This window comes from Macaca thibetana, chromosome 3, assembly GCF_024542745.1.
Source record: "Macaca thibetana thibetana isolate TM-01 chromosome 3, ASM2454274v1, whole genome shotgun sequence".
Lineage (NCBI taxonomy): Eukaryota > Metazoa > Chordata > Mammalia > Primates > Cercopithecidae > Macaca > Macaca thibetana.
Window position 1 is genome coordinate 92,284,851 of NC_065580.1, and position 20,484 is coordinate 92,305,334.

General features: G+C 37.3%; 1 protein-coding gene across 1 annotated transcript in view; it reads left to right on the top strand.

The window, feature by feature from the left end:
- The window catches only part of DNAH11 (dynein axonemal heavy chain 11), a 372,580-nt gene that overhangs the window by 211,744 nt on the left and 140,352 nt on the right, over positions 1-20,484 (top strand). The window contains exons 56-57 of the mRNA XM_050784822.1: positions 11,846-12,007; positions 20,109-20,342. Coding sequence (XP_050640779.1) covers positions 11,846-12,007; positions 20,109-20,342 — 396 coding nt within the window. The remainder of the gene's footprint in view (positions 1-11,845; positions 12,008-20,108; positions 20,343-20,484) is intronic.

Below are 20,484 nucleotides of genomic sequence, written 5' to 3' on the forward strand. Positions count from 1 at the left end.
GTGTTTCTTCCTTACCAGCTTCAAATACCATCTCTAGTGTGTGTCCAATAGCCATATTAATTGTGTCTGTTTCTAAATTCTCTGTTCTCTTTTCTTGTTAACTCTCTGCTACTGATTTCAGCATTGCACTATAAATTAGTAAAGCTTTATCATTTATTTCCATTTCCAGTTGCTCTTTCTTGTTAAGCTTTTTCTACTTATTCTCCTGTGTTTATATGTTTGGATAAGTATTAGCATCATTTTGTCAAATTCTCAACACACTCCATGTCAACTTTGATTGAAATCATGCTGAATGCTTATTTTATATTAGAATTTAATCTTCAGGGTACAGTGTCTTTTATTGCTTTTAGAGAAAGATTGTTTCATAAAGTTTTGTAATGGTGTATTATTTGTATATAGGAGAGCTATTGATTTTTAACTTTATAATCAGCAACCTTACTGTCTCTCTTATAGTTTCTAATAGTTGGTTGATATCATATAGCCTGCAAGTAAATATATTTTGTCTTTCCTGCTATTCTGTTTTTCTGCTCTTCTCCCTCATTGCATTGGCAAATATTGCAGAACATTAAGTAATTTTGATAATAGTAGGAATTCTCTCTTAATTCTTACTTTAATGGGGATGTGTCTAATGTTTCACAGTTAGGTTTTATGTTGGCTTTTGATTCAGAATATGTATCTTGTCAAAGAAGTATCAACCTAGTAAATTCATTTTCAGCATCTATTGAGATATGTATATGTTTTTTTCCTTGTACTTACTAATATTCATATAATACAGAATGATATATGGAAGTTTTACATTTTTATATTTTTATATCCATCAGCCTTTTTCTTTGTTTCCTTTGGGTCTGTGTGTAGGGAGACCTTACCGAAACTGAGGTCAGTTTTGTGTTCATCTCTATTGTTGTCTAATCCTTTTTATGGCCTCATTTTTTAGTATTTAACTCAATGCAAGATGGAATTTATTTTGGAGTTAGATTTGGATAATTCCCCACCCCTACCCCCCGATCATCACAGGACTATTAATTGAATGACTTATCTCTTCCCTACTAAAATGAGTAGGAGGTTGGTTTTGTTTTTGTTATGTGCTATTTTGTTTTTAACATCGAGTAGAAATAGGGTATCTCTGTCAGAAGAAGGGATCCCACTTCTGATCCCCTTTGGCCTTGTCACTTAGTTCGATCCATCCTGCAGAAGGCTGATGGTCAGCACCATGACCTCTTTACCTTGAAGGAGAACTATTATGGTAAAAATGAGTAGTATTTTAGCCTGAAAATGCCAACTTCTTTCTTTTAATTTATGTATATTACCCCACATCCTTGGAATTTTAAAGAAGAATTCCAAATTGCTCTATGTTATTTTCAGATATCATGATACTCACCAGTGTGTACTAAAGACTCAGAATTTCTGATGAGCTGATATCTCCTTTGCATACATTCCAAGCCGGGCACCATGGAAAGCTTAATGTGTTACAAGGGGTTGGTGAGCACACCTGGCAGGTCAAGCTAAATGATGTGAAGTTGCCACCCCATTACCCATGCTCACCACCCAAAGTCAGTTCCCACTTGGAATGCAGAGACAATGAGAACCTGTTGGCATGCAAAATGTGACCTCTGAATCCCAGAGGGCAGTTCTCATTAACAACCATCAGATGTGTGTCCTTGGATTGCCTCAAATAAGCCAATGAATAGCAATGCCAGATGCCTTCTCTCCTTCACATTTGTCTATGTGCATCTTTTCCCACACAGTTCTCATCTTACAGCTAGAATACAGAACTTCCGTCTCCTCTCTGGTGGACCTTAGTTAACCCAGTAACTTTTCTTTCTTACTTTCCTTCCTGACCATCTGATGCTGTAGTGCAGAGGACACTTGATTTATGTGGCAGCCTCTGATTCCCTCCCAAGATTTTAGATATTTGCCTCGTTATCTACCTACTTAAGTGTATATATAGGATCCATTTCTGATCATTTAAAAAATATATACTCATTGGAGAGAATTTAAAAATACAAAACAACATGAAAACAATATTTTTAAACTACCCTTAATAATATTGCCTAGAGATAACATATTGGTATCTTTCCTCTCAGTTTTCTAAGTGCATATAAACATGAAGTATATATTCAGAACTAAAAAATTTTTATTCACATCTCACGCAGTCTTCTTTAATTACCTACCCATTTCCTTTTCTGATTAGAAGGCTCCCATAGCGGGTAAAAATCAAATGATTCAAAAATTTGGTGAATGGAATGAACTATTTAACTGAAATGCACTTTATTCTAAACAACTCTTTGTAGAAAAAGTCCTTTATCCATTTATAGCTTTTTCCAAATTTCCTATTGGTTTGCTGTAACTTCATATTGTTTTATATGAGCACTTTATATAGTGGATATTATTTATATGTCCAGAATGTTCTGGTATGGTGTTTCCAGTTCTTTTTTTAATTTATCATAATTCTGCTAACTTTATGATGACCTCCTGTTTTACATTCATATGTGTTAAAAATGTTAAATTTTTATTTTATGGCTTTCATGTGTTAAGGCTTTTTTAGGAAGCAATTTTTGCACTCTATGGTTATAAAAATATTATTCTGAATTTTCTTTACATTAATTTATAATATTTTTAATGTTCAGCCAGACAGTTTTGTGTAAATTATAAGATGGCTTTCCTACTATTCCACCCCTGAATACCCTCAATGCCATTTATTATATAAACTCTCTTTTATCACTGATTCAAAATGCTATTTATCTCATCTATTAAATTCCTAAATATATGAGATTCTATTTGGGGCTGTCTATTATGTCCCATTAATTTGTTTCTGCATAATTGCCACACTGCATAATAAACACACATAATTGGTGTGTTTGTTATAGCCTTATAGTATATTCTGGAATCTAGTAGAGCAAGATCACCTTCCTTTTCCACATTTACTTAGTTATTTGCACCTTTAATTTCCTGGATTAAGTATGAAATCAGTTTGACGACTTTTAAAAAAATTCAATGAAAATGTATAGACTGATTTTGGGGGATAATGGATATAATTACAATATTGAATATTTTTATTCATTCACCTACACTGTTTTCCTTATTATAATTTAAGGTTTATTCTTGATAGTGTGAATTCTTTCACAACACAAAGGGTATTATTCCAGATATCCTTTGATCTTCTTACTCGTTTTTATTCTGGCTGAACTTTAAAATCATTTTGCTAAATTCTGCTAATCCTGTTGGGAATTATTAGAATCACCTGAAATTTGTTAATGAATGTGGGAAGAATTAGCATCTTTATAATAATTGACCTCTTCCGAGAATGTGGCACATCTCTTCCTTTAGTCAAAATGTCTTTGAGCTTGGAAAAAGCAACTAATTGTCTTCAATTCATTTTACACATTTCTCATTAAGTTCTTTTCTCAATATTTTATAGCATTTTCCACTCCTGCCAAATTTCTAACTGATCACTGTGGACATAAAAGAAAGCCATTGGATGGAGGGAAGGAGGAATGATGGATATTTAGTTATGTGTTTGTTTTACCAACCAATTCAGTGCACACATTAATTCCACTAGCTTTTGCATTTTGTTCTTTAGAGTTTGCTGAGTAGACAGATCATCTTTTAATTTTTAATCTTTTTAATAATCACCACTTTCCTATATCTTGGGACAGTCATACTTTCTGAACAACAGTTAAAATTTTTAAGTAACTATAATGATCATCTTTATTCATTTATTTATTTAGGTAATGGGAATGCCATTAACTTTCCATCATTGAGTATTGGATGAAATGTTGGCCTGAGGTATTTTAAATATTTTTTAGGAAAAGGTGTTGCAGTTTATCCTATTCGTTTTTATTTAAACCCCCTTCTTTTATCTTCTTTCTTCATCTTGGCTAGTTCTACTATGAATTTCTATTATTTTCTTTCCTTCCAACCTCTTGAGAGTGCTATGCAAGTTTTTATTCTTTTCTTCAGGTTCTTATATTACATCAACTTCAGAGGAATTAGCTGCCTTGCAGTCTGCAGGAGCTTTTCTGTTTTTCTTGGTTTTATAGTATTTCTTCCTCTGGCTCCACTTAGGCTTCTTCCCTCTTCTTCCTTCTTGGATAGTAGAGACAGCAATTCACAGCTAAAGTATGGCAACAGACAAGGTGGGTGATTTCCTCCTGGCTCACGCTGCGTCATGTGCAGGGACCTAAGAGTGTCAACAAAAATGTCAAGCCCACTTGTATGCAAGCAACAGATTAACACAGACACACATGGCATAAGCCAAAAGACTTAGTAGTAACGCAAGTAATTTTCAGGGTATGTTTTTCGTTTTGTGTAAAACCTCAACTACTCACCTGGCCAGTGGAAAATCAGTTATCGCAGAACCTTATCCTTATAAGATTGTGCAGTCGAGTCTCTTCAAACCTACCTCTGGCTGAGGAGCAGAACGTTTGACTTCTTTCCCTTATGCGGATAGCCATCTCGACGGCTTCATTCATGAGAGGGGCACTCTTCACCCCTCCTGCCGTACATCCTGACACATGCACTAATGAGGAACAAGAAACACTCTAACAGCCAGCTTGCCCATCACTGGTTCCAGAGCTCTGTGAGTCTCTATGCTGCCAACTGTGTTTTGCTTTGCAGGACCATATCTCTCTGGATACAGTGCTCTAGTTTCTGTCCTCCCATTTTCTGTTATTATTTGATGTAAGTAGAATGAAAAGAACTTTAGAAAAAGACAAAAGGTGCAACCTTGTACTCTGTATCTGAGGTTCACCCTCTTTAAGATTAGATAAAACAACAAAACCTCAAAAAAATTAGGACACAAATATCAATGTTTTATTTTGCCCAGAAAAGCTTTTTTCAAACTGCTATATGTTTACTCATTCATTTAGCCATTCATCACTCAGCAAATATGTACTGAGTGCCCGTGATGTGCTGAGTCCTTGGAATGTGACAGGGAGCAAAGGCTAACCCAGCCACTGCCCACCTAGAGCCACCTCATTCAATCCAGTAATCACACACAAAAAGTAAAATCACAACGATGTACTTGAGAGAGAAAGATTATGTAGGATAACAGAAGACAGGGCAAGGAAGATGTCACGAAAAAATAGTGATCAAGAAGAGAGTTCCAAAGCATGAATAGAAGTCTTTCTATTATTTTATATTGTAAAAGAAAATTTTTACACCAGAAATCCAGTGCTTAATCCCTTGAGTAAGAATATCACTGTGTGTTGAATAGCCTTTGCATTTTGGAAAGCATGTCGTGCTTTTCTCATTTTGCTAGCATTCAGCTGTGGGGCTTGCTGGTAGAGTCTGAGGCCTGTTCTTGCAATGATGCATGTGTGTAGAGTTACCCCATTGCATCAGCAGAAACACCGGCTACTCTAACAGAGCAGTGCTGATCGGAAGCCAGAGACTTGGCATGACACAATTCAAATAAAGCCCCAGCCAGAAGAAAGAAAAATAGGCATCTGATTTTCTTTAAAAACAAAACAAAACTTATACGTTGTTATGGGGCTAGACACTGGCTTGGAACGCAGTCTGTGACCAGTGCAGGCGCTGGTGACAAGCACGGCAGCTGAGACAAGGGCTCTACTTCCTGTCTTCCCCCTCAGGAATAGGTTTGCTCTTTGCTATCTGTTGGGATTCCACACACAGTTTTCTTTGTGAATAGGAGACTTTTGTTCAGAAAAAGAAAGAAAAATTAACTAAAACTCCCTGATGTCAAACATTCTTCTAGCAAAAATTTGTAATGTCCAATATTTACACAAGTCAAAGGTTATGGGAATGAGTTCATTGTGTGCTATCTAAAAGGGAAATAAATAAGAAAATGTATTGAGTGTGCACATGTTGAAGCTATTGGATCTTTTAAGAACAAATTGAAATTGAAAGGTAATTAGATAGGGGGGTGATACAGAAAGATATGAGGACCATGATAAAGTGACCCTGAAGCAGTCAAACCTGGGAAGGTTTTCCCCACTAAACCTCCATTCCTGCGAGGGTTTCCTCAGTTTTAGATGTGATTATTCTTGAAAAATACTGAGACTTTTGAGGATAAATGCAAACGTAAGTGATGAACGGAAGCTTCTGAAGTAAATATGTGGGAGGGTTACTACCATCTGAGAATAAACTGTATCAACTGGAAAAAACATACAGAGTGACTGTAGCAATTCACATTTTCATTACCAGATGAAATGGACTGAGTCCCGTTAGTGATCTACAAATAAATATGTACTGACGATGAGATCTTATCTAAAAGAAATGAAAACATATTACAAAGCATGGGGAAAAGTGGGTTCCTGCAAATGAGTCATAACACCTGTGTGGGCAAAAGAAAAAAAAAAAAGGAATAGAAAATTCTATGGTATGAATTCCAAAAGCAAGTTCCTGACATCCAAATGTTAGAGCTGCAGGAAGTACATAGATGGTGATTTCAGGGTTTGCTTTTTACTTGTGAGAATTTGCTTTGAGAAAAAAGCACAGCTGCCAGAGGCATTTTTAACTTTTTTTTTTTTTTTCCCACTGACTTTCCTTTCTAATCCCACTGTTGGAAACTAACTTAAGCCAATTTGCGCACTCGCAATTATCAAGAACTTTTTGGTGGGGGTGGGAGGAGAAAGGACGGTGTAGTTCAGTGAGTTTAGGTACTTCAAGGTAGATGACATCTGTTGGGTGAGGGAGAGGGCTTTTTCCCCAAATCTCCCAACTCAAGGTATGCTTCCAGGAAAGGATGTCTCAGACTGAAGCCTCCTACAGAGAGTTGATTGCTGATAATAAGGAGACACACACAGAAGCCTTACAACCTGCCCTATAATCTTAGTGTAATCCCAGCTCTGTTCTTCTGGGGACCTGGGTTGCCCATCCCTGGAGGTTTCTTTGGGGCAGATGTGGCAATATTTCCATGGAAAGATTCAGCTGATCTCGTTGGAATCACATCAAAAGGCTAGACTCTTTATAAGCAGTTTACCAGAGGACTGGTCAAGTTCCAAAATCCCAAGGGCCACTGCCCAAAATATAATTATTGGGATACCTTGATACTTAGATTTTTAAATTTTGTTCATACCTTGGCACAGCTATGCACACATTTTTGGTGGGGGGATTTTGTTTCATATATCTTGAACATTACTTATTTCCTCAGTGAAAAATCATGTCTACCATCCATGATGCTGCCTAACCAAACATTTATGTTGACAAGAGAAGTAGTTGGCTAAGAGCTTCTGGTAGCTGGCTCTGCAGTGTGGGCTTCCATTAGAGTCCATGCAAGACTGATTAGCCACCTCCCCACCAGTCTGTGTAGCCCTTGGTGGTGTATTCCAGATATTAACCAACAGCCCCTAAGGTGTAAAATAAAATGACTATTCACATGCATATTATACTACTAGTTAAATTATAGACAATATAACACCCTTTTAAAATTATTTATTTTGTTTTTATTTCTTATAAGCCCTTTGCTATACTAAGTTTTCATTAAATTAAGGGAAATATAATGGGAAAATTATTTGGAATGATTTTTCCCTCACAGTAATGTTCCTTGTGACAACTGGGGTTTACCTCAGGTTATCTGTAAAGTTGTGTAAACTATCTTAGAAAAGAGCAGAATAACCAATGGTTTCTAGACATTAGCATGGGTTTCTGGAAAAATCTCACATGACACCACTACCAAGGAAAGCTGCGTGGCAGGAGAAATTTTATGCTCAATTTTTAGCAAAACTAGAAATTACTGAGCAATGAATTGGGTCAATTACTGCACTTTCAAGGCTAGCGTGACACTCTCCTTTCCCTTCAAAGGAATTACTAATGAACAAGTATATTTCTGTAATTTAATTCCCAGAGTCTAGTTTAGCTGATAGAATTTAGATTACATATAATTATGTATTTAAAATTCTCTAAATTTTTCATCTTACTCTGTGTGTAGAGACCTAGATTCTATGCATATTTAATGAACTGCAAAAACATGGAAAAAGTCAATGTTTCATTTAAGTATTCCTGTAGACAATTTAAAACTATCAGGCTGTCACTGTGGGTGTCAGAATCACCTGAGAGTGTTTGTTGAAGGCACACATTGCTGAGTCCCACCCCCAGAGTTTCTGATTATTTATGTCTGGAGTTAGTCCAAGGATTTGCATTTCTAACCAGCTCCTAGACAGTTCTTTGAGAACAACTGGTCTCCATGCCACCCTCCCAGGCCCACTCACAATATGCAATTTTACATAGTGTTGTAAGGATCCTTATTTAAGCAATAATACATAACATAGGAGAAAATATCTTCAATAATAAAATTGTAGAAAAGAAAAATAGTTCTCTAAGTGACCATTCTATATTATTTTTCAATAAATAATTAGTCCATTCTCACACTGCTATAAAGAAATACCTGAGACTGGGTAATTTATAAAGGAAAGAAGTTTAATTGACTCACAGTTCCACATGGCTGGGGAGGCCTCAGGAAACTTATAATCATGGCAGAAGGGGAAGCAAGAACCTTCTTCACATGGCGGCAGGAGAGATAAGTGCATGCAGGGGAAATGCCAGATGCTTTTAAAACCATCATATCTCATGAGAACAGCATGGGGGAAACCACCCCCATGATCCAGTCGCCTCCCACCTGGTCCCTCTCTCGACACATGAGGATTATGGGGATTTCAACTCGAGATGAGGTTTGGGTATGGACACAGAGGCAAACCATACCAATAACAAAGGCTTATCACTCAAGTAACTCAGGGAAAGCATTTTTGCCTGAGGTTGAACAAATATGGTTCAGATACAGTATTTTCTAACACATTCTTAAGATCGGATACTATGCCAGTTACAAGCGTGGAAATAAGTGTAGAAGTGATGAAAATACTTGGGATCTTGTCAAATAAAAGAGGCCTTTTTTCCTCTGCCTTTGCTAACATTATGTGTAAATGACATTTCTAAAATTGGCACAAATGACAGATGAGTTAGGTGTGGGAAACCAACTTGGGAAGAAAGGATAAATATTCAAGTATGGGGAAAGCTGTTAGAAGAAACCTAAGAATTAAGATATAAGTAAAAACTATGCATTTTAACTAAGGCTTGTTAGCACATTAAATATTACAGCAATTATTTAGTTTGTAATTAGAATTTTATATAATGAAAAAATGATCAGTCAGCTTATGCAACATTAAAAACCATTAAACCACATGCAAAAAATGAAATTGGACCTTATCTTACAACCTATGGAAGAATCAACTCAAAATAAATGAAAGACTTAAATGTAATATAGGGGAAGTCTTCAGAAGATTCATCTTGTCAATGGTTTCTTTGATATGACGTCAAAATCCCAGGAAACAAAAGCAAAAACAGACAAGTGTACTACATCAAACTAAAAAGCTTCTATACAGCAAAGGAAATGATCAACAGAATGAAAGACAACCTATGTGAAATGGGAGAAAATATTTGCCAACTGTATATTTGATAAGAAATTAATATTTAAAATATATAAGGAACTCCTATAATTCAAGTTTAAAAATTTGATTTTAAAATGGGCAAAGGACTTGAGTAGACATATCTCTAAAGAAGACATACAAGGCCGGGTGCGGTGGCTCACACTTGTAATCCCAGCACTTTGGGAGGCTGAGGTGGGTGGATCATGAGGTCAGGCGTTTGAGACCAGCCTGGCCAACATAGTGAAACGCTGTCTCTACTAAAAATACAAAAATTAGCCCAGCGTGGTGGCACGTACCTGTAGTCCCAACTACTCAGGAGGCTGAGGCAGGAGAATCACTTGAATTCAGGAGGCAGAGGTTGCGGTGAGCTGAGATTGCGCCATTGCACTCCAGCCTGGGCAACAGAGCGAGACTCTGTCTCCAAAAAAAATAGACATACAAATGTCCAACAGGTATAGGAAAAGATATACAACATCCCTACTAATCAGGGAATGCAAATCAAAACCATGATGAAGCATCACCTCACATAGGATAGTCATTATTAAAAAAACAAAAGCAGAAAATAAGTGTTGGTGAAGCTGTGGAGAAATTGGAACCCTTGTGCCCTGTTGGTGGGAATGTAAAATGCTGCAACTACTATGGAAAACAGTCTGGTGGTTCCTTAAAAAATTGAAAACAGAATTGCCATAAGATCCAGCAATCCCTCTTCTAGGTATATAGCCAAGGACATTGAAACTAGGATCTTGAAGAGATATCTACACTTTTATGTTCACTTCACAATAGCTGAGACATGCAAACAACAAAAATGTCCATCAACAGACAACTAGATAAAGAAAATGTGATATATACACACACACACACACACACACACACAATGGAATATTTTCATTTGTAAAACAAAATCTTGTCATATGTCAACATGGATGAACCTTGAGGACATCATGCTAAGTGAAATAAGCCAGTCACAGGACAATTACTGTATGATTCTGCTTATGTGCAGTATTGAGAGTAGTCAAACTCCTAGAAACGGAAGGTAGAATGGTGATTACCAGGAACTAGAGGGAGGGGAAATAGAGAGATTCCATTCAATGGGTGTAGAGTTTCAGTAATGCAAGGTGAAAAAGTTCTAGAGATCTGCTGCACAATGCTGGGCTTACAGTTAACAAAACTGTACCATACACTTAAAAATGTGAGAGAGTAGATCTCATGTTTTTTGAACAATAAAAGAAAACATTTTGATCTTAATATTTATATAGCTTGAATTGTTGAATACACATGGCAAATAAAATAAACATAAAACACTTGTTAAATGAGATACTATATGGGTTCATATATGCTGGAATTTTTTATGACATGGATTTTTTTAATGCTGTAGGTAAAAAAAAAAAATCACATCCTTTGAAAAACGATTTCACCAATTGCCCGATCTCAAAGTGTTAAGAGACTTAGAGGCAGCCACGGGGTTTGATATCATCAGGTCTGAGCCATTTCTAGAGAAGAGGAAACCAAGATTCTCCCTCTCAGACCTTACCCCGATTGACAGTTCTCTTCCCAGTGTCCTCACATACACAGGGACTTGAGAAGAAAAGCAGAGAAGGAAAGGGTGCTTACTGAACACCTCCTTTATTTTAGCATTTACACAAGGTGTCTCTGATGAACCTTCTGAAACACACAGGAGCTGACCAGGTGCTCCTCTCACTGAGTTTCTGTGACCCACTGTCATAGCCAGACATCACAGCCACCCTCGCGACTCCTGACAGAATCCCTTGTGTCCCTAAAAAAACTGTGGAAATATATTTAGATTTAAATTAACTTTTAAATTGTTACATAACTATACAAAGCTTTAGATTTACAGCAGAAACTTAAAAAATTCTCAGCAGGAGAATGTTTAAACTGATTTTTTTTCTTGATGAGTGTGATAGTATAAACAGAATTTTTAATTCCTTTAAAAATCTGAAGTGGGAGCTCACGTAGATTATTTCATTTTAAATGGAAACATAAACATTAAAGATGATAAAACATTGTTTTTAAAGTGTATTATGCAGCTTTATGGAGCCTGATGAATTACAAAATGGAAGGAACAGAAGATGAAAACATTGGTATTATTGTATCATGGTGATTTCTTTTTAATTTTTATTTTTTGTTATAATGTTACCTGTGTAATGTAAATGAATAAAACTTCCCCCCATTAATGATAATCATCAAAAATGTTTGAGCACAGAGAGACAAATTTTAAGGAAAGCACACAGCAGTGTTTCTGTGTGTCCAGTTGAGCAGCCTCTTTGGACAGGTTTATACTTTGATTAGCAAGGAGGTTAATGTTGCTGTCCACTCTCTAGGGCTTTAGGGTAGTTTAATGTCACGGTTGGCTGCACTCCTTTCTCTCATTGTCTAAGACTGCAATGTAATTCTCTGCTCACTCATCACCCGCCTGTTTCTGCCTTGCCCCCATGTCTCCACAGATCATTTTGTGTTTCTCTCCAGTTGGTCACACGCTGAGAGTTAGAGCTCGGAAGTTCCCAGCCATAGTTAACTGCACGGCTATTGACTGGTTTCATGCGTGGCCGCAGGAGGCTCTGGTCTCCGTCAGCAGGAGGTTCATTGAGGAAACCAAGGGAATTGAGGTATGCTGTGTCAGCATGTGTCTCTCTCTCTCTCTCTCTCTCACACACACACACACACACACACACACACACACACACACACACACACACAGAAAATCCTCAGTAGATAAGTACTTTCCAAAATACATCTCCTATCAGAAAGTTATCCTGATTTGTTTAAGACGCTAAACTTAGCCGTTAGTTTACATTCTAAGGAATATGATGGCTGACCTTTTTTTTGCCATACGTATTGAGGAGGATGTGCAGACGTGTGTGAACATGGACTTGCACACAGCACTTGAGTGTGTCCTTACTCCTGCACTGACTCACTGGAAGCTCAGGATCATTACTTCCTTGAATCATAATGGGACTTACTGATTATAAATCCTTTAAGTCCAAACTAAAAGCCCAGACAGAAATGTAGTCACCGTAGCCATGCACTGCTTGCTTCTTAACCAAGTAAGGCAGTGAATTGTGATTATTTTCATAGTATCGATAGTTGAAAAATAGCTCCCATATCCCATAACCAGTAAGTCAAATAATATATCTGCTTATGGTTTTACAGATTTATGGGTTATATTTGTACCTCCCATGGCATTTTAAAATGGTTGTACAAAACAAAACAACAAAAGCTTCAAACATTCAGATTCAGAGGGAAAAAGGATGTAGATATGAGGTTATCATTTAGATTTCCTGAAGATGAAGTTTTATTCGTGTCTAGCGCCTCTCTGATTACATAGCTTGGAAAAGTGATTGCGGACATTTCCCAGGGAGCTTTGTCTTCTCATTCCATTGAGTGATAAGGTGAAAGCTTCCTAGAATAGGTCAGACACTGAAAGTGACTCTCAGAGGCAAACACAGAACTGGAGATATGTAAGGAATGATATCTGTTTCTAGTTGAAAGATTATCATGAACAGGTACAACCCATTGTAGTCCCACCCTTACTCCAAAAGGCATAACTGCCACCTTTCCAAAACAATCCTTTTACATTTTGTTGTATATTGTATCGTTCGGCAGCCATATGGTTAAAAACCTGGTCATATTTACATATTTAATTGTTTGTATGCAGCTAGCTTTATTGTTCATAATATCATTTTCCTTTGCTTCTACTACAAAAAAAAAAGCAGCTATAGAGGTAAGTACACATGCAGGTATTCACCGATACCTACAGAATTTTGTGGAGGGAGACCTCTTCTCCTTTAGTCTTTTCCTGAAATGTTTATTAATCTAATTATTTGGTGCTGGATTGCTAGGGAAGAGCTGTCAAGCAATGTCTAACTTGGAAGATACATATGTATATATACACACACACACATACACACACACATATATACACATACATATATATACACACATACATATATATGCACATACACATATATTATATATATGGTAGAAACTTTAGGATATTCCACTACCTCCCCTCTCCTTCTCTCCTCTACACTTACACTTAAAACATTTCCACAAATAAATGAAAATAATAAATTATCTCTTCTAAAGTCTGCCAGGAACATTTTGTACTCTAACATCTGGAAAATCATTAAATATGACAAATAATTGTCATAAATATTAACACAAATTTCTTATGCAATTTCCAGGTCTGTTGCATTTCTGGAATTCTCTAGGGCATCATTTTCTCTTGTGATAGTTACAAGAAGGGTTCCGAATGCTGCTTTATTACAGGGAGAGAGTCAGTATGTATCTTCCAATAGCAACGTTCTGTTTTATCAGGCTGGTTTGGTAAGGAAGAGAAAGGGACCAGAGCACTTTGTTTCTGCATGTTGCTTTCTCAAATGGTAGGAAATTAGAGCTAGTAGCATGGTTTAAGTTGGCATTTGGCACAGTGCCTTTTGAAGTTCCTTCCCTTTGCTGCTCTTTGCAGGCTTTTTCTTGTCCAGGTGGGCGCCGCTTTGAAAACAGCTAAAGGAGCTTTGATATGCCAGTGACCGTTGACATCTGCTGGATGAGGCAGGACTTGCATCATGTTAAGTGCAGAGGGCTCCCGTCAGGTACTAAGCTCGATCTGATGGTGTCATAACGCCTCCTATAGGATGCTGAGCGCCAAATAGGAATTTTAAAAGCACTTTACCATTTCTGATGAACTGAATTGTGCCTCAAAACAAATTAGATGATTTCATTTCAGTGCAAGGTGCTTATTTAACTTCCCCACCTTCCTAATTTGTTGCGCAGGAGCAATAATTCTAATTCAGAGTACAATGTGTCCATGGTCTTCTAAAAACGTGTGGTATCTTTTCTGTAGAGGTCAAAAACAGTTTTTAAGTTTTTTGAATGAGCACAATTTGATCACTCTTTTAGTCTTAATTTCCTTTTTTAAGACTGAAAGTTATTGGCATAATTTAGGCACTTCTTAATTATTGACCTCATTTGCTGAGCGTAAGGTACTTATACAAGGTGACCACCTTTGGCCACAGAGAAAGGATTCATTAAAGGCAAGCAGTTTTGTGTGTGTTGACATGTAATTTTCCATCAGTACACACTCAGCACCCAGGGGTACGGGTTGACTGCATCTAAATAAATGTTTGTGCTATTTTTCTCTTGCCTAATATTGAACTAAATGACAGCTGACAAGTAATGACCGAAACAGTTTGACACTTGTGTTTATCTGAAGACTTTGTCAACACACGCTACCTCTCCAAGGAGATTTTGAAATGGAGATGGGAGGAGGTGTGTAAGGAGGGAGAGAAGGAAAAGCCCTCTGGGTAAACCTGGCCACAGTGTTGGAAAGGCTGTGAGAAGCTCATTGGAGAGAGAATTGGGTGAAGACCTTGGTGATTAGTACATGGGTTCTACAACGAAAATTCAAGAGAAGCCGGGGTGTTGAAAAACAAGTGATGTTTTTGCTTTTCAAGGTAAAATGAATCATAAACGTCTTTGAAAGTGGGGCCAGATGAAAGGAGAAGTTACTGAATGGAAATGAAACAGTGAGCTGTCTGGTGAAGGAGTGAGATGTGTGTTGGATGGTGTAGAGTAGATCTGAGCAAGGTGAAAGAGGTCATCTTTTGGGGGCATGTTGACCAACCAATGAGTTAAAATCCTCTGTCCTTATGTGGTGCCACTTAAAAGTAATGACACAAACTCTGTATCATCAGCTTTTTCAGGGAAAAGCAGTTATTCCCCATGCAATCACCCCTTCAATTGTTGAAGAGTTTGGTAGCTTGTGAAGGAAATATTTTACTACTGTTTTCCACAACTGATTGTGAGAAAGTCCACTCTAAGAGGACAGTTATTTTACTGCTATATTTAAAGACTTGTTTCTCCAATGATCTGTAAATTCATTTTTAAAATGGCATGCCAAACACAAAGGGTATAAAACAACATTTTGTCAGTGATAGCTATATTAGCAGAGTTTCTATTATATTAATGACTTTAAGCACAGTTCTTTCCTTGAAATATAAATTAGGATTATTCAATATGAATAAAAAGTAGAAAGATAACCTTATGCAATAGAAATTGTGTGAATTTGAGGAAAATAATTCTCATTCTAAGGAATATTGAAGCCATTTAAAAATATTAAGACAAAAACAAATGCAACCAAATTTATCTTGATTCTGCCTAAATCTTCTAAGACTTGTGTCTGGGCCTGGCACGGTTCCATCAGGCCCTCTTACCAACCCAGTCCTGTCTGTGACCAGAGCATGCGGGAGGTGCACATCCGTGTAGAAGAACCTCTCACTGGCTGCCAGCTCTGGATTTTTGAAATAATTCCTAATGAATGCAGTCTTGCCCAGGCTTAAGCATACCTTCAGATGGCTGAGGGAAGACCCAAGTAGTTGTAAACATCCTTCCCCATTCTTCAGGCCTCGACCTCATAAGTAGGGTCCAGATTTTGTAGCTGCCTAGGAATCTGGACATGCATATTCAGCTGAAAGTGTAATTGACTTAAATGGAGCTGTCACTGTAAGTTTGTAGTTTTGAGGCTTTTCTCTAGGTGCTGGCCTCACCAGAAGCAGCCACACCATTCACACCATCTCCTGCTTTGTCCTCTTGCTATAAAAGAGGCAGCTGGATTTCTTTTTTTTTCTTTCTTTCCTTTTTTTGAGACGGAGTCTCACTCTGTCACCCAGGCTGGAGTACAGTGGCGCGATCTCGGCTCACTGAAACCTCTGCCTCTCGGGTTCAAGTGATTCTCCTGCCTCAGCCTCTTGAGTAGTTGGGACCACAGGTGCACACCACTACGCCCTGCTAATTTTTGTATTTTTAGTAGAGACGGGTTTCGCCATGTTGCCCAGGCTGATCTCAAACTCCTGACCTCAGGTGATCTGCCTGCCTACACCTCCCAAAGTGCTGGATTATAGGCATGAGCCACTGCGCCCGGCCTGGATTTCATTTTTCCTCCACTCCTCCTGAGTCTTCAATTGCTTCTTCGTTTTAACTTTCTGGCAGAGAACCATTGAAGGTACCTTTTTCAATGACTGAAAACTCACCTAGGAAATTATTGGCTTCTGTTGGACTTTGTCTTGCCTCTGACCAGTAGTTGAGCTCCAGAATTAAAGGCAAGATACAAAAAGCATAAGCAAATAACAATATAATGCACTCACCAGATAACTCAAAACAAAAAAACAGCACACGATTTAGAAAATTGTACTTGGTGCTACATTTAACACTTGTCGCTGCCCTGTGTAATGGTAGTAATCTTACTGCAACTGCTGTTGGTGCTACTTCTACCACAGCAGCAGAACTGATACAGGTTGAGTATCCCTTATCCAAAATACTTGGGACCAGAAATATTTTGGGTTTCAGATTTTTTTTTATTTTGGAATATTTGCATTTACATAATGAGATATCATGGGGATGGGACCTAAATCTAAACACAAAATTCATTTTTGTTTTATATACTCCTTATGCACATAGTCCGAAGGTAATTTTATATAAGATTTTGAATAATTTTGTGCATGAAGCAAAGTTTTGACTGTGACCCATTACATGAGGTCATATGTGGAATTTTCCATTTGTAGTGTTAAGTTCGCACTCAAAAAGTTTTGGCTTTTGGAGGATTTCAGATTTTGAATTTTCGGATTAGGGATGCTCAACCAGTTCCTGCTAAAAGAAGAAAGGAAACAGAATTTTTAAAGGAGCAATGTTGTGGGCAGGAAGAAGTACAGGAGGGTATGCAGTATCTTACTAGATTTTTCAGAACTGGAAATCTAGCCCAGGTCCTAGGATTCAAACCCTGTGTCCCTGGCTCCCTCCAGAATCTTCTTCTCAGAGTGAAACAGCTATGAACAGCTTAGGACAAGTGTTAAAATGCAACACTGCTCATTTTATGCATTAGTGAGTTTTCTTTTATAAGCCATCAAAAACCACAAATATCTTATTAATATATTCTTTTACCAACCCTAAAAGGAGCAAGAAGATCAGATAGATTGTATAGCACATCAGTTTGACATATTTAAAAATTAACACAGAAATAATTTCTGAGAAAAATGTTCAAGACTTACTGTAGGTATATGGCGTTTAATGTGACAAAATTGTCCCACGTTAAACTTCAAATAGAGAGCAAGTAGATTCTTTCACCTGCCCTTTTCTCTTTTGCCCTTCCTCCCTCCCTCCCTTGAATACAATGCTTTTGAAAGCCCAAATTTAGGATTACAGACCAGTGTAGTCTTCTTTACTGGTCTTGGGAAGGTATCAAATCCTAAATTGACTTAGTGCTGACCTCTGGGTATTGGTTTACATTCCACTCTGCTATTTGTCATTTTCAAGAGGAATATACTGGCACTTGCTTGAAGTGCCAGGTGGCTGGAGTACTCGGTGTGGCAGAGACTACGACTGCCCGAGAACTGTCACACCAAATAGCAGAGATCTGTTTATGTTTTTGTGTTTACAGTAAGCCAACTGAGAGAGTAGAAATTAAACACATTTTCTTAATGTGGGGAAAAGCAGTTTCATCTTTGCATTTGATTATGCGTTGGAGACAGCATCACTTTCCAGAACATCTTAGTGAGGAAACCTTTAGTTTATAACCATTCAATACTGGCACTCTGCTTATTTTTATTTTTGCCATCATCATGATTAGCTGCTAAATGACTATAAATGGTTATCAACTGGTTTTTATTAAGAGGCCAAATCTAGCAGGAATGATATTCTCCCCTCACGTCTCTCAAAGTGAAAAATACAGCATTGTGTAGCCCTCGCTGCAGCGGCACCAGCAGCAGCTCCTCTCAACTCTCCCCCACGCCCCCCACCAAAAAAAAAAAAAAAACGAGATAAATGAATGGCAGAATAAATAATTTATGCTAATGAAATTACTGCAATTAGTAGTTCTACAATGACCCTTTTAAAAGCCACAGCTGTTAATGTCAGGAAGTGCTGTCACTACTGACCTTATCATAAGAGAAAGTGACAAATTGAGAATGCAGGGAAGACCAGTCATCAAAGAGGTCTGTTCTGGAACGATTAGAGTTTTCTGAAAAACAGTGTGAATTACAACCAGCTGCTCCCTGGCTCAGCGAGTCTCCCATGCTGTGCCATTTTGTTAAGCCCGATAACAATAGTTATTTTACCCCATTGAGACAAGTTGTCTCGGGCCACTTTCAGCTCTACCGGAAACCACTTCTTCCATCCCCGATTTACAAATGAAACTGTTGTTAAAGAGAGCTTTCAGCGCCTCCAAGGAGCCTCCTCATAAGGATCATGGCTGGGCAGAGGCCAGAGTGGTTTTTTTTTTTCTTTCTTTCTTTTTTTTTTTTTTCTTCCTGTAAGGAGGTTACACTTGGCTGAGGAATTATTTATCTATATTGTAGAAAGGTATGTATGTACCTTTAGTTCCCATTAAAACAAGACAGGACAGGTTAAATTCCTGCACATGTCTGTAGTGAAGTCAAGCTCTTGTAAAAATAAAGTCTCCAAAGAATTATGATTTATATGAAGTTTATATAAACTTCTTCATAAATTTTATTTTTCTGAGTCCACCGTTTGGAAATATATTTGTATCAATAGGGTCCACTAGAAACCAAGAATATTCAGAATTTATATCACATTATTTTTAACTTTTGTTTTAGTAATACATTATTTCAGTTACTGGTGAGATGGATTTTTAATACGCAGCACAATCCAATATGGAGGTATTTTAAACCCACTCGGGAATTTGTCATGATGTTGGAAAGTTGATTGTTTAAAGACATTGTTCAGGAGCAGTTGTTTTTCACCAACAAGAATTGACCTATCTCTCCTCACCCCTCTGCTTGTAATATTAATGGTGCAGGTTTGAAACGTTTAACTGCATCACCAGCCACTTGTGTGCAGTTTTCCCAAAGATGTCTGGGCATTATTGACAACACTTTGGTAAATTATGTGTGACTTTCCTAAGAGTTGGTGTAGCTCATTTAATTCATATTAATTGATTTTTAGGCTTCCCTTGATTAATTGAACCTGGTTCATCTTGTACAGAATGCAATAAATAATCATTAAAATGAGGGAGATGTGACTCCACAAATTAAAAAGTTAACTACTTCAGAAGTCGTAGAGGACAAAATAGAAGGAATGTATAGTGGGGGGTCTTCCAGTAACTCACTGAAGGAGAGTTGCTCTTTTGTGGGTTTTCTTTGCCAAATAAGAATAGAAATGGTCATGACATTTTTCTCCCAGCAGCAGTGACATTTATACCCTACTATCCAGTTTGTGTTTACATGAGTTCTCACAAAACTGTGAGTTTCTAAGTTTTGGCTTTTTTTTTTTTTCCAGTGACTTTGCAGGGTTATTGCTTCTCTTTGTCTAAAGCTTAGTTTGAAAGCAGTGGCAGAAATATTTCTCAGGATATCATGTCTGTTTCTCCACCTTCTCTTTCACACACTTGGTAGATACAAATCAAGTTGTGAAGAGCTGTATATGTTGGCTTTTGCGTTTGGTATGTGGAGCGCATAAAAACCCTTTGTCCTACTTGGCAAGAAGAAGGTTAGTCAAGCTGAATGCTTTATTGTAATCTCCCAAATCCTGTGGATAATGCTTAAAGATTAAATAAGTTTTCCTAGGTTATACTATAATCTTTTTCTGACTTTTAGAAAAAAAATGATCATTTTCTTGATTTTTCTTCTGTTTTTTTTTTAGTTGTATTTTTAACTTGAAAGGATTTCACATGAACTGTAATGTTTACGTTTTCAGCCACTGCACAAAGACTCTATTAGCCTTTTCATGGCACATGTCCACACCACTGTAAATGAAATGAGCACCAGATACTACCGGAATGAGAGAAGGCACAACTATACCACCCCAAAGAGTTTTCTAGAGCAAATATCACTGTTTAAGAACCTGTTGAAGAAGAAGCAAAATGAGGTATCCAAGAAAAAAGAACATCTGGTGAACGGCATCCAAAAACTAAAAACCACAGCCTCTCAGGTATGACCAGGATGTGTTATTACTGAGTGACATTTATGCTGTTTAATAGAAAAATATATTTCCTTTTGAAGCACTACTAAATCCATTTATTTATTTATTTATTTATTTATTTATTTATTTTATTATTATTATTATACTTTAA